Source organism: Tamandua tetradactyla, chromosome 1 (assembly GCF_023851605.1).
Source record: "Tamandua tetradactyla isolate mTamTet1 chromosome 1, mTamTet1.pri, whole genome shotgun sequence".
In the NCBI taxonomy this organism is placed as follows: domain Eukaryota; kingdom Metazoa; phylum Chordata; class Mammalia; order Pilosa; family Myrmecophagidae; genus Tamandua; species Tamandua tetradactyla.
The window spans coordinates 20921307-20936681 of NC_135327.1; the positions used below are offsets into that span (position 1 = coordinate 20921307).

A 15375-nucleotide genomic window follows, 5' to 3' on the forward strand; every position below is an offset into this window, starting at 1 on the left:
CCAGACAAAACAAGAATACATAATGTATGATTCCATTTATAGAAAACTCTAGGAAATGTAACCTGATCTGTAGTGACAAAAAGCAGATCAGTGGTTTTTTGGGGGATGGAGAGGGGCAAGAGTGCTGGATTACAAAGGGGCATGAGGAATCTTTTAGGGTTGAAGGATGTCTTTACTATCTTGATTGTGATGGTTTCATATTATGTATGTGTATGGGTACAGTCAAGACTTAGCAATTATGCAGTTTATTGTACAACAAGTATACCTAAAGATGTTTTTGTTTTATTTGGAAAGGCACCTATAGCATAGCAGTCCTAAGGACAAGTTCTGGAGTTTCGCTGCCTCTATATGAGTGCTATTCCACTACTACTCACTTGCCATTGGACACCCAGCAACAATGCCTCAACTACTTGTGCCTCAGTTGCCTCTGTAAAAAGGGGACTAATAGCAGAACCTCCTTTAGAGGATCATACCCATGATTAAATGAGCAGCTAATACATGAAGTGTTTGGAATAATGTCTGGAATACAGGAAGTACTCCACAAATGTCAATCAGCCCCATTTTCACTGCAATAAGGAAATCCAGGCTTCAAGTTGGAGGAAGTAGGCTCTGCATCCCTTACCTTGAGAAATGGTTCTGCCCTTATCAACCATTCCAGGTGATTCTGGTGGGGCTGAAATTCACAGTACCCAGCACCCCTGGAGTATGCGGTCCAGGCCAGGCTATCATAGTACTCCATCTTTTGGATATAGTGATGGGTCCAAGATGAATAAAAGAATAATTCAAGTTGGGCCAACTGGGATTATTTCCTGGGATTTATCTATATTGAATATACTGGAGTAGGGAGGGCAGTTCCCCCTCCCCCCACCATGGCTTACCATATTGGATTCTATAAACTTAGAGAAATGTGTCCCAAGCCCTGTTACCTCCCCCATAGGAAAGAAGACTGTTGACAGTAGAAAAGAATGAAGCACAGTGGAGAAAGGGCAAGAGTCCTAAGGCTATCCTTTGAGATGCTGGATTCAACTAGACCGCAAGCCAGTCATCACTCATGATCCAGTCAAGTCCCTGTGGGGGCTTAAGCCAGTTTGACCTACACTATGTTGCTTGCAATTGAAGGAACCCTACACAATAGAGATAAGGTGACCTAGCAATAAAATACTCGATCTGGAATCCAAAATCAGGTCCCACTGACACCAAAGCTCACATTCGATAGCCATTTCCTACTTGTGGGATCAGTTGGTCAAATGTTCGCAATATAGTAATGGAAGAGCAGATGGGATAGGCTATGGATTTGTACCAGGGGAGGGAACAGCAATGGCCTGAGCCCTAGAAACCCTGACATAATATTGAGCTTTGAGGGAAACCACTCAACTCAATTCATTTGGGAAAGTTCTTTCACCTCCGACCCAACAACCTTTACATGAGATTCAAGAGACAGAACAAGAGGACAATGGTATATTTATTTACAACTGGACCAAAAAAGGCATACAGGCATTTTTAATTAAAAATAATGACGATGATTTAAAAAGTCAGAAAAATCAATGATGTTTGAACCCTTTATGAGGAGTCCAGTTCTCCACTCCCCACTTCCACCCCCCCAAAAAAAGAAATCTCTTAGGGGGAAAAATCCAAGATTTGAATGAACAAAAGACTCCGATATCATTCTCTACTGCTTGGGTTCCTTTCCTCCAACCTGATTTTTGGTGAACACCACTTGACACTGCGGAGCCACTGTGAAGCAAGATTGAGAAGTTCACTGGTTTGACTGGTGGAGATGGTGGGGGCTGCTGGGAGAATCCAGGGTGTGTGTGTGTGTGTGTGTGTGTGTGTGTGTGTGTGTGTGCGTGTGTGTGTGTGCGTGTGCGCGCGTGCGTGTACGTGTGTTCCTAGATTAACCAGCATCCTGAGCTTTGTCCTGTGGTAGGAGTCCCAAAGGGTCTGGAGCAAGGGTGAGTGGATATTACTTAAACCCGAACACCAGGGTGGGTTTGGTCTCTTGCAACTTAAAAGTAAATATTTTTGACATGCACAGGGGTAGACAGGGGGCCTGGAAGAATGGGGGGCTATGAAGGAGCCAGCCACATTAACTCCCTCTTTCTTTGGGGGACTGGGCTCCTTGCCTATTCCTGGGAATTGGGGAAGGAATGATAGACTTACCTTTCATCTTCCTTCACACAAGAAGCTTTCTGGGTGTCCCAAAAAGGAGGAGGCAAGAATTCAGACAGGAGGTTGAGGGGATGGATCTATTTGAGCTATCTAAAAGAACCAAGTGTGGGCACTGAAGCTGGGGACATCAGGGAGAGAAGGCCTTCTCCTTCTCTCCTTCCCCAATCTCCTAAAGGGAATCCAAAGTCCGTGGGTCTCCTCGTTCTGCCCCAGAACTGGGGGAGGAGTCTGCCACTAGTACACTTTGGGAAGTGTGGCAACCCCCTGTGGAAGGGCTGGGAGCAATCCTGAGGGAGTGAGGACCCTGGTGGCCTTAGCCACCCTTTCCAGACACAGACATATGGGTGCTTAGCCCTAAAATACTTGGCCCCAAGTCCAGGGTTTCTTGGCACAAAAACAATGCTGTGGCCATTTCATTCAGTCTCTTTTCTTCCTCCCTGCTGGTCCAGGAAACTCCTGCTGCTCTGAACAGGGTTGATTCTTATAGTCCTAGAGAACTTAGTGCTCAGTACATTCAAGGGATTTCCATGTAGCAACCAAGACTTGGGCTTGCTCCTGGTGAAAAGTTGACCCAGAGGTCTGGCTGGAGCCCCTGCCTTGGGCAGCCCTGGGAGGAGGTTGGGGTGGAAAGAAGCGGAGAAGGGCTGGCGGAGGCTGGTTGGCACTGAGGGTGAGAGTGTGGGCTAGCACTGTGCTTTGTCACGGTATCAATGGTGAGGATAGGTAGTGAGAGGTTCAGAAACCTCACTGAAGCTCCAGAAGGTCTGCTGCTTCCTCTTCCAGGTAGTTGTGGGCAGCCAAGAGCCCTGAGGAACTGAGGTGGAGACAGCAACCAAAAACCAGTATCTTGGTGGATTTATCCATCCTGGATCCATTTGTCAAAAATTAAAAACAACAACCTCCACAGCAAAAATAAATCTGAACCGAAGGTCAGAGTTCCTAACTTTCTTAGCATTGAAGAAAAAACAACCCGCCAAAAAACTCATCTCCCACAGAACTGGAATAAGATGATGAAGAAAAATGCAAGATTTATCTACAGGCCCTCCCGCCCCCCACCACACAGCCCGGGATCCAGGAACACTGTGCCAGGAGTTACATTCCAAATGAGCAGGAGTTATTTTATTTTGCGTGCCTGCAGTTTCCCACGCAGGGTGGCTTTTCTGTCCAAGGATGGAGCAGGCCTGGCAATGGTCCAGCCCAATCAGTCTATCTTCACGGCGGCATAGATCTTGCGGACAAACATGTAGGCTGCATAGAAGCCGATGGTACCCGTGAGCAGCCAGAAGGATAAGACCATGAGGGCTGTGTAGCCAAAGTAGAGGAGAGAGGGGATGAACTCAACGATGTCCAGCTGGGGCACGGGCCGGGAAGAAAACAGAGGGATGGATGCTTAGTGTCAGCCTGCCATGGCAATTCTGTGGGCCCCCCACCCACTCACTGATCTGGCAGGGGGCAGGGTATACTCCAGATGAGTAGCAAGATGCTGAGAGAATTTTTATGTGGACGATTGCCTTGGATGCTCATAAACACCATGGAAGGTTACTGTCCCCATTTTACACATGGCAGAGAAAGACAGACAGTCACACTGCTGGGAAGAAGAGGGGGCTGGGTTCTGAGCCTGGGGCAAAGGGCAAAGAGTCCAAGGCCTGCCCCACTACCACAGGTCATTTCTCATGGGAACAGGAGGGGAGTCTTCCTGGAGAGCCTGGGAGCTCACTGAGAAATGGGTGACGTCAGGGGCCAGGCCCAGAATGCTGTAGACAGAAATGGCCACAGCTATACCCCTTTCTACCCCCATCCCATGGTCCTCAGAACTGTACAGCAACACTCTTGGGTGGCTGGGGGGCAGTCAGAGACCGGGCAGAGGAATGACCAAGGCTCCTAGCTCAAGCCAAAGAGCCAACACCAGCGTGCCACAGTCTACACTGCTCTGTATAGAATGCGTCTGTCGCTTATGTTAATATTTTACACTGCCTTTTTTTTTTTTTTAACCTTGGAGCATTTTAGACTCCACTGTAACTGGGGTAGAATTTAGAGGCCTAGGCAGGTGCTAGAATCTGTGTTACTGTCATGTTTGAGGAGACAAATGAGCTGATCCAGTGCCTTGGTACCAGGACATGCCCAGTACACCAGGGCCTGACTGGACACTGTTCCAGGGCTCATGGACAGATACTTGGCCACAAAATGCTAGGAATCCAGGAGAAAACAATAAAGGTCACTATTTGAGATTCTCTCTCTAAGATCAAATACCTAAAACTGGGAGGTAAAGACCATACTTGGGGGCTCAACCCCCCTTCTCTCATAAGCACTCTTCTGGCTGGAGAGAGTGATGAGAGAAAGGGCAGGGCAATGGTAAAACAAGGAAAGGGATGAGGGCTAAAGGCAAAGCTGGAAAGGCCCTTGGGCCTCGTGTAGGCCCATGTTCTCATTTTAAAATGAGACAAAGTGGTAGGAGCTGAGGTGGGGGGTTTTAGAGCAGAGAAGAAAGACGGGCAGAAGAGAGAAAGGACAGGTTGCTGTGACATCTCAGGGGTCAGCATATGAGGCTATGCTGACTAATAGCAATTTTTGTTTGATCAACACTGTTCCTGCTTCCGTCTTCCAAGAATTTTGGAGAACCCACTCCCTACTTTGTGGTCCTGTCAATCCTAGTTAAGACCTAAGCTAATCAGTCAGACTATGCCATCCCATTATTTCTGGTGAATAGCTGAGGGATGGGCATGTACCCCAAGTAAAGCCAATGACAGTATATCCAGTGGTAGAGGAAAGGCATTCTTTTTGTTCTAGGGTTGCTAAGCTGAAAACAGGAGAGTCCAGAGCTGTCACTGGCCATCTGTCTGCCTTGTGGAAAGAGCCTGCCTACAGAATGAAGGCACTCAGAGCTGAGGTGTGGACACAGATCCCTGGTATCAGTCGAGGTCTTTGATCTAACAATGCCTGAACTAGAACTCCCACTTCTCAAAACACAGCAGTTGTATCAGCCAAGTTCCCTTTAGGCTTATGCCAGTTTGAACCGGATTCTGGTCACTAGCTGCTCAAAAGAGTTCTAGTTAATATGGGCTTGTAGAGAAGGAAGAGTAGATTTGATCTGGATGATCTCAGGGATAAGACTAGGGTCTGAAGATAGAAGTTATAGAGAGACAGATTTTAGTGTGAATTGAAAAAACCTTGATAATGAAAGGTGTCCAAAAAGAGAACGGGAGCATCATGAAGGAATGTTCTCTGTCACTGGATGTGCTAGGTCAGGGGTCGGCAAACTTATTCTTAAAAGGCCCGGATTATAATATTTTAGGTTTTTGAGCTCTATGGTTTCTATTACAACTACTCAACTCTGTCACTATAGTGTGAAAGCTGCCATAGACAAAATGTAAATGAGCAAGCATGGCTATACTCTAATAAAACTTTACTGTGGTGCAAAAGTAGTTCAGTGGTAGAATTCTCACCTGCCATGTGGGAGACCCGAGTATGATTCCTGGTCTGTACGCTTCCCCCTCTCGTCCCCCCCAAAATTCAACAAATGGTGCTGTAATGATGGGATAGTCACATGGAAAAAGAATGAAATGTGACCCCCACCACACAGCATACAAAAAAACAAACCAAAAAACCCCTTTATTTTAGAAACTTGCCCACTGGCCCATGGGCTGCAGTTTGCAGACTCCTATGCTAAAAGATCACTTGAAAAGTTGGAGAGAAGGGGCATGGTCACCAGACCAGAAGCAGCAGTGGAGCTCTGCACTAAATGATTCTCAAAGTCCTTTCCAAATGGATATTTTTGGGAAAGGGCATTCCAAGCTTCAACCAACTGAATTCTATTTCAGGATACACTCTGGTTGCAAGCAGAGGACAGCTTACTTTTAGGCTTTGGAGGCCCAAAGATAGTGAGTGGGATCACGTCTTCTGTGTTAGCCTCAAGTTTTGGGGTAATCAGAGCTAGCCCCAACTCCTCTCAGTGGCCTATCTTATGTACCATTCATGAATCTATTACCAGTGCTGTGGCTATCTTTTTATATTATCACTCATCCACTCAACTCACTGTGAATTTGCTCAGGTTGGGGAAGCCAGGCTCCCTTTCATTACACACACATTATACACAGGGCCAGCAGCAAGGAGGCCTCTGAGATGCTGGCCAAGCTGCTCTCCTTATTCCGTGGGGGCCCAATAGTACTCAAGGGAGAAGGGAAAAAGAGCCTCTGGAAACCAGCTGCCTGAAGACCTAATTTTGGGTTCTAAAGGTTCTTTCAGCATTTTCTGCTTTTATCTTTATTAACTCCTCACATCTCCTTTCTTTTTTCTTTCATTTTATTGTTCTTTTATAGCCTCTTGAGGTGAACACCATATTATCAGTCTCTGTAATTTCCTAATAAATGCAGTTAAAAGTGACATATCCCCTTTTAGGTACTGCTTTTGCTATATCTCAGAGATTTTTTGCCAAGCAGTATTCCTCCTGTCATTTATCCTGAAGGCTTTGTCTCCCAAACATACTGAACTGGGTCCTGGAACACAGATTCTCTCTTTTCTAAAAAGACGCATGTTCTAGAGCCAAAATAGCTCATGAATGGCTTTGGTCTTCCCCCATGGTTGGTGGGAAAGTACAATTCAGACCTTTTTTATTTTTCCCCAACACCCTTCTTTCTACCCTCCAGCTTTGAAAGGAATAAGGGGCTGCCTCAAGGAGGGTAGTACCTTGTTGACAAAATAAAAGATGGCATAAACCAGGACATAGAATGCAGATCCCCCGGAGACTAGGAAATTTCTCCACCACCAACGGTAATCCTGAGAAGCAAACAGAGGAAAAGTCATTGCTCTCTCCAGGAAGACCCTCTTCCTGCCAAGTTTCACAGCTGCCCGAGGCTAAAGGCTAAAAACTCAGGGTAAGAACAATAATATTTGGGTGACAGAAATGTTTTATATCTTGACTGTGATGGTGGTTACACAACTATATGTTCCCAAGAACCCACAGAACTGCACTAAAAAGGATCAATTTCACTGTTTCTAAAATTTACCTCAATTTAAAAATATATCAACAATAAAAGAACAGTAATAACAACTAAGAGTTCTTGAGCAAATTCTCACCATTTGCCAGACGCCATTCTGAATGCTGTATATGAACTAATTCATTTAATCCTGTATTGGACCCCTAAGTTAGGTACTATTACCTTCCCTGTTTTACTGAGGAGCAGAAGGCATTAAGAGATTATAAAACTTGCCCAAGATCCAGAGCTGCTAAGTGGAGGAGCCAGGACTCCAACTCAGATAATCTGTCCCAGAGCTCTTGCTTTAGCCACTCTACAAAGAGCTATTCTCCAGAGGAAAGGCAAGTCACCCAACCTACAACAGCCTATTGGAAAAATACTACTGGAGTGGACTCGGTATTGACAAACCTATTGTCTTATCATTCAGCACAGTAACTCCCCCATACAATTATGTTGCAAAATGGTTATCGTTAACTTTAGTCTAAGGCTAAAGAAACGGAGGTTTGGAGGTGAAGTGACTTACTTGCCCAAGACCTTAGAGCGAGGAAGGGGGGGCCACACGGGAAACCCAGAGCTAGCAGCTGCACAGCTTTAATGACCCATTCAACACAGGCCCCAACTCCCCTCTCCCACATCCTGGCCCCATTCCCCTCACCTCTGCACACAGCTGGAAGTACACCATGACGATGCTGATTTGAGAACAGGATACCACTAGGATGATGAAGACGAGGAACAGGAAGCCAAAGAGGTAATAGAACTGATTCTCCCAGATTGCCTGTGGACACATCACAGCTGGCCTTCAGCTGACTCACCTCCACCCAGGTCCCCTTCCCTTGGCATACCCTGCCTATTCTCAGGGATGCCACCTCAGGGAAGGAACGGAGACACCAGGAGGACATGCTCAGTAGATCTGGCATGTGGCTCTGACTGGCTCCTCCTCCCTAGAACAAAGGGTGAGCCAGGTTGTTCTTAGTGGGGGGCTGGGGCATAGCTGACCTTGTTTTGGGTAAGTCCCAGTCTGAATGCAGCAGCTTGTGGAAAATAATGACCACCCATCCCAATCAAAAATAGACAGCAGGGCGGACCATGGTGGCTCAGCAGGCAGAGTTCTCACCAGCCATGCTGGAGACCTGGGTTCAATTCCCGGTGCCTGCCCATGCCAAAAAAAAAAAAAAGTAAACAGCAGCCACCACCACTGTGGGAAGGCTCATCAGGTGTTAGGCACTGCACTGTGTGCCTTATATATATCACCTCATGTGAGTCTATGAAAGCTTGGCCTTTTACACCCTGGGAGGCACATATGGGGCCAAGAGCAGCCAACCCATGCACTGACACTTTTCCTAGACAGCGTGGGTGAGGCAGTTAGCAGGGAGAGGACGGACCAACCTGGAGGACGAAGATGCTCATCCAATACTGACTTGGTGCAAGGTACTATCTGTGCTGGGCAATGACTCAGTCAGACTTACTTGGCCTTAAGAGCCATTCTGCCAGCTTTCGTCTTGGCTACAAGGGCACTCCTGGGACAGGAGTAATCATTATCACAACAGCTACTGTTTGACAAGTGTTTCTGGAATGCCAAGCACTGCACCTTTTACAGACACGATTTCATTTCAGCCTCACAATGATCCTATGCACTAGGGATCATTCCCCCCACTTTACTGAGAGTTTTCAGGAGCTTGGACAGGTAAAGACACATAGGGACCCAGAAAGCAAAAGAGATGCAACATTGATATTAATAATTACAGTTATTGATTGTAAATTACTGAAGCAGTTTCTATTTACTGGGGCCCTGTACACATGGCCCATCACATTTAACCTTCACGGCCATTCTAAGAGACAGGACTGTGACCCTATTTTAGGTAAAGAGTGAGGACTCTGAGAGGTTAAGTGGCCCATCTGAAATCCCACAGGCAGTAAGAGGCAGAGCACTTAAATGTAGGGATAGAGATCAGGCTAAAGTGGGTAATGGTGGTGGGGTGGGGAGCAGGCAACGGTACTCACACTGAAGATGAAGAAAAGCTCAATGAACATGGCGCCAAAGGGCAGGATCCCAGCCATGAGAATGCTGCAGCAGAAGGGGAGGGTTAATGCTGCTGGGAGACCTCGGCCACTGGGAACCCCAAGATCCCTCCCAAACCAGCACAAAAGAGAGAGCTTACATGGGTGTGGTGAATCCCAACTCTCTGGGCATGCTTTTCTAACCATTATAATCCCTTGAGATGTAAGCAGGGTAGGCACAGTTCTAATTTAAAGATGGGGAAACTGAGTTACAGAGAGGTGAGTTGACTTGCTTTAGGTCCAAGTGATGGTCTTACTCTGTTTCACCCTCTTCCATCTCCTTTCACCCCTCCTCTCCTTCCCTGTTCTGGTTCCTAAGTTGACACTGTGTCTGGCTACAACCTGGTCCTTTTAAGCCTGGAGCGGAAACTAAGCTTCTATGAAGTCTACCAGAGCCTGCCGGCGTACAGGAACATTAGTCAGAGCATCCCTCGGCAAGGAAGATTCTCTTCCATGTCCTCCTGGGGCTCAGGATGGTGTGCTGGTCTTGCCCACTCTGGAAACTCCCTGCCCTTGCCTCTGCCCGATGACTCACCCCACAAATCGGTTCATGTACCACCGCTGTTCGGGGATCTGCCGGGGAATCTGGTTGGTGCGCACAGGGTTGTCATATGGCTGCTTGCGGAAGCCAAAGTAGTAGCCCAAGTAAACAAGGGGCAGGGAGATTCCGAACCACATGCACAGCAGAGCCACCATGGTGGGGAAAGGAACCTGCAGAAAGAGTGCTCGTGAGACTCAAGGCCCTGCTGTTTGGAGTGGAAGCCATATGCAAGGAGGGGAACCTCCTTGATTTCCAGGGAAGAAGGGGTCACACATACGCAGGGCCACCATGGTAGGCAAGGGAATGTACACACAGCTCTGCCCCAGGGCCCCTGTGTTCCAGGGCAGAGCCTCTTAGGGTTGACTGCAGCCCTGGGGGAAAAGCGGAGTACAGACAGGGAATGCCATTTGAAATCCTAGTAAAGAAGGAACCACAGCATCCCAGAGGAGCTCATAATCCAGGAAGGAAGGAAGGAAAGAACAGGGAAGGAAGAGACTGAGAACACAAAGGAGAGAAGGGAAATTAAGTGTGGAAAGTTAAGTGAAGAAAAACAAGAAAAAGAAAAACAAAACTGCACAGTATTTCTAATTTTGTTAAAACACAATATACTGTTGTGAAAATAGGTTATAAAACTATGTATTGAAGAACTCCATTTTAATAAAAACATCCCAATATTTATATGTATATATGCCTGAAAAGGCCTATACAAAAAAGTTAACCATACTTCTTTGGGTGGAATATGTGGGATTAGAACTGTTTTTCTTTTTTTTTTTTTGTGCTCCTACGTACAGTATTAAGATTTTGCTAGAATTGTACAAAAAGGAAGAAATGAATTAATATATGTAAAGTGTTTAGAACAATGCTTAAGGACCATACAAATGTTTGCTATTATTTTATAATTTTAAAATTATATAATTCCATTTTATATATCTCTATAAAAAAGTAAAAAAGACTGAAACATATACTAAAGAGCTACATCTATCCAATATCTATCTCTGGGTGGCTGGATTATGGGTTAGTTTTCTTTTCTTCTATAACTTCTCTGTACTTTCCAAAGTGTCTACAATGAGTATATAGTTTATAATTGGGTGAAAAATGTTCAAAGGCAGAAGGAAGGAACACAGGTATAAAAAATAGAGGAAGTAAGAAAGAACAGCATGACCCTATCTTTCTTGAGGGTTGCTCCTTGATTGCTGGGAAAGAACCCATGGCTGGACTTGGAGACTCATTCGTGGCCTTTAATGGGCACCTGCAGGTAGAAGAGAGATGGCTCTACCTGCTAAGGCTAGGATGGCAAATTCCTGCCAAACCCACCCTGAATGCAGCCCTGGTCACTGATCAAGACTTGTATCCCCTCCCTGAGCTCAAAATTCTACTTGACACATCCCAGGCAGCTGCTAGTAATGGACCAGGGCTGGCCGAATCTCTGCTGTAAGGGAGAGACAGTCTCACCCTCCCCATCCTTACTGCCTCCACTTTCGGGGACTGGTGCTGAGGGGAGGGACACTATGGAGAAGAGCCCTGTTTGAGGATATTGACCTACTATACTTTCACCAGGCAACTCACCCTTGGTTGAGAACAAAGGGAAATTCCCCACTTGGCCCCTGGATTGTGGAAACCTCCCTTTAGAGAAGTGACCTTTGGCCAGCTATCTGAAAGAGCCCACAGGAAGCCAGGGCCAGGCCATGGGCAGATGGATGGGCAGGGCTGGGGAAACCCCAGCCAGCCCTCAACACCCAGGGCTGGGAACAGAACTCTGGGGACTCAGAAAAGGGAAGAAGAACAGCAGGAAGTGACCTGGGGCAGTAGGGATGAGCACAATTGTTGGGAAGGGGTGGTGGGGTGGGGTGGGGTGGGGAGGGGGAGGATACTTACAGCTCCTGATGAGTGCTTTCCCCAGATGAAGCAATTCAATATGAAGCAGATGCCAAAAACCACACCAGGGTATAGTGTTGCAGTCTGGAAGCAAGAGGGCCAGGTTGGAGGGCTATATCCAGAGTGCTCCTACTTGGCCCATGTGTGAGAAACATACATGGCACTACTTGTAAGCACAATTCTCTGCCCAGGCTCCCCTGAAGCACAAAGGAGGATAATGAGGACAGACTGGGGAGGGGGAGGGATGTGGAAGCTTCCAGGAGAGAAATGTGGGAACTGAGACTTAAAGGATGAAATGATGTTAGCCAGGTGAGAAGGGAGACAGTAGCCCAGGCAGAGAGGATAGCATTGGCAAACGTCCAAGGAAAAACCATATATCCACATAGCTGTGGGCTGCTATGTGGTCACAAGAAAAGGGTCAGAATTTTGTGGAGAGACCAGGGAGGGCCAAGACAGTCAAGGGTCCAGGAGAGGGGCAAAGATGCCTAAACTTGGGCCAGAACCCTGGAGACGGAGAGGTGGAGGGAACTCATGAACATCCTCAACACCTGGTATCTGAGAGGAGGCCAGGCAGAAGGGAGTGGAAGGAAAAAAGGAAGCTATCCAGGTTTCTGGCTTGGGGCCCTAGACAGAGGATGGTGCAAGGAATGGGTTTGGGAAAAAGAGACTGGGTTGGTGCGGGACATTTGAGGGAGACACTAGATGGTATCTGATGGAAGACTTCGTCAGGCAAGAACCTTACCAGGGGAAGAAGGGTTTACTCCTCTCTAGATCCTGGGTCTCAGCACACTATGCTGAGAAAAACGCTTGATGTATCAAGAATTCAGGAACCTTTCTTTGATCAGAATAATCACCATCATGCCTCTTTACTCAGGGCTAACTATGTGCTAAGGATATGTCCAGAGCTTAGACAGCCTGAGCTCTCGTGTTTTCATCTGCTGTGAAAATGGTTTCAGAATGCTAGGACTAGTTTGGGCCCCCAAGGGTTTCCCTTGTCCTCATGGCTCTCACTTTCTCTTCTTGGGCCCAAGAAGTGATTCAGGGTTCCCCGGGAGGCGAGGAGGTCTACCTACAGCTTCCTTCCAGTTTCTGTGGTCTTTTTTGCTGCTAAGATCTCTCTTTACCATCAGGACAGCAGGGCAGAAGTCTGGAAAACAGGCTGATAGTGATGTGTGCCTGGCTCCTCCTGTCCCTGACAGGCAGTTCTCTTTATTCTGTTATGCAGGGCATTCTCCCTAAGTTGTTGATCAGTTTTTGACCCTAAACTTTGATACCTGAGTTCGGCCCCTGTTACTTTGAGTGCCCTAGTTTTCCCTTTTGCTTGAACTACTGAACAATGTAGGCTAAAATATATCTAAACTCAATCCCCTCATTTTATAGTTGAGCAACTAAAGGCCTTACGAGGTTCCAAAGTGAGCCTATGGATAAGAGCCCAGTGTTCCTGGTCTTAAGCACACTGTGCTGCTGCTCAGCTGTGGCCCTAAAATCCCCACCCACGTCTGCCAATGCTCTGCCTCTTTAGCTGCTCCAATTTCTGGACTTCCAGCCTCTACCCAGAAAACTCCTCCACTACCCATCAAACACTAGGGGGTTGTAGGACACTCACACAGAAGGCTCCTTTCTTCCACCGATGGCCTTTTAGAGTGCGGTAAAGACGACCAGCAGAGAATCCACCAAACACCCTGTGGGAAAATGACAGCAAGCCATAGTGACGAACTTCTTAGCTGGGGGAAGGAGACTTGTGCCAGTCCCCAAGAGCCCACACGGCTACACCTACCCCATAAACATGAAGAGGAAGCAGGCCGTAGTCATGAGGGCTCCCCGGCTGGAGGGTGACAGCATCCCAAGCATGGCCACAACTGTGGACGGAGGGGAGAGAAAGTCACAGAGGCTGATCCCTAGGCCCCAGGCAGATGGAACTAGATGAGGCTGCCTTCTGATCTTGCCCTTCCCCACAGTATAGTCCCTTCCCCTCCACAAGAGAAAAATGGGTCTTCACTGGGGTTCAGAGGGTTGAAGCAGCTTCTGGGCCACGGATGGCCTACTAGTAACTGTAGCTTCCAGCCCCAAAAGTGCCTGTGATGAGCCAGGGACTGGGCTGAGAGTGTTATGAATGCTAGCTCACTAAATCTACCTACTGAACCTGCAAGGTGGAGGTTAGTGTCTCACTTTTTCAGATGAGGATACTGAAATTCAGACACTAACTGGCTTACCTAAGGTCACAAAGCTTGGAGGTATGAGGGTGAGACACAAATCTAGGTAAACTTATTCTAGTGTTGACTATAACTATTACACATGTTTCTTATTTAAGAAAAAAGTCCTGATTCCAATCCTAGCCCTGGCACTGACTATCTATTTGTGATTTTGAACAAGGCACTTAACCTCTGCACCATGCCTGATTCAACTGCAAAGGTGGCCAACCTCATGGTGCTGATGTGTGGCTTTAATGACAAAGTGGCCGTGGTGGGTACTGTAAATAGTGCTGGAGAGCCAGGCAGAAGGGCCCGAGGTGGAGAGGACCCAGCCCTCTTGCTGAGATGGATGGCTCTGTCTGGTCTAGGAATGATGATGACCACCTGGTGCCGAGGGCTTGGCCCCCTTCTCTAGGGAAGGAAGCCCACCTTGCTCTCCTTGAGGTAAGTGCAAGAGGTGGCCATGCCTCAGAATTAGGTCCCATGTTCCTCTGGTTACTGGCCCCCACACCTAATCCCACTGGGCCCACTTACAGATGACAATGAGGATCATACAGAAGAGCTGAATGCCTGAGCCCAGAAGAGAGCTGAGGATCATGGGGTACTGGGGTGGCCTGAAGACATCACCGTGCACCAGCTTCCATCCAGACTCTTCCATGGTGTCTTCCTGGAACAAAGGGTCAGAGAATGAGCCTGCTTTGTAGAGGAGGAACCAATTCTTGCAGGAACCACCCCCCAAGATCCATGTCCCTTAACCCAGGCTGAGGGTCCCTTAGGTGTCAACTGGCTCTGCTCTTAACAGCCAGAGAACAAAGAAGTGTAAACGATGTGGAAAAATGCTTCTTACAGAACTGTACATGGGAAAAAGAGGGTACAAACATGACAGCTGTAGCTATGGAAAAGGAAAATCTCCAAAATCCCACAAACCTAATGCATGAAAAAAAAAAATAAGTAAAATCAATTTTGGTATGTGGCATGAAAATCAAATGTACAAAAAATGATTTTATTACAGAAAAAAAAATTTTAAACACAGAAAGACATAAAAAATAAAATTTTAATGGTTAATACTCCCACCACTTAATGTTACCATGTTTTGATAGATTTCCTTCAGGCTTTCAAATATGTATATATGTATATGTACATATGATTTTTAAATGATGGAGTTGGGATTATACTGTATTTACTTAGTATTTCATCATTTTCAATTGATGTTTGATCATGAGCATTTCCTCATGTCAATACTCTTTGAAGACACTATTTTAATGACTGTACAATTTTTCATCACAGGATTATATCATAATTTATCTAATCCACTGTTACAGAGAACTAGGCTATATCCAGTTTCCTCAATTATAAATAAAGCTGCATTCAATACTTCTACACAAAGTCTTGGTCTGAGTTTTTAATGCCTTCCTTAGGGAAAAGTCCAGAAGAATTAACATGAACTATTTTCCAGTTCTTGATAAGTACTGCCAATTACACTTTTCAGAAAATCAGCAATTTACACTTCCATGGGTTCTTGTTGCATATTAACCTTGCCAACAATTAGTATTATTAAAAAAATCAA

The 15375-nt window shown here is 46.5% G+C and overlaps 1 protein-coding gene across 6 annotated transcripts in view; it reads right to left on the bottom strand.

Annotated features, from left to right (window-relative positions):
* Positions 1-3179: 3179 nt before the first annotated feature.
* TM9SF4 (transmembrane 9 superfamily member 4) overlaps positions 3180-15375 on the bottom strand; it is an 82690-nt gene continuing 70494 nt past the window's right edge. For all 6 annotated transcript variants that reach the window (XM_077111721.1, XM_077111729.1, XM_077111753.1 and 3 more), the window contains 9 exons: positions 14343-14475; positions 13394-13475; positions 13223-13298; positions 11617-11700; positions 9736-9911; positions 9144-9207; positions 7798-7917; positions 6853-6942; positions 3180-3520 (listed from right to left, as the gene is read on the bottom strand). In XM_077111721.1, coding sequence (XP_076967836.1) covers positions 3371-3520; positions 6853-6942; positions 7798-7917; positions 9144-9207; positions 9736-9911; positions 11617-11700; positions 13223-13298; positions 13394-13475; positions 14343-14475 — 975 coding nt within the window. In that variant the 3' untranslated portion in view covers positions 3180-3370. The remainder of the gene's footprint in view (positions 3521-6852; positions 6943-7797; positions 7918-9143; positions 9208-9735; positions 9912-11616; positions 11701-13222; positions 13299-13393; positions 13476-14342; positions 14476-15375) is intronic.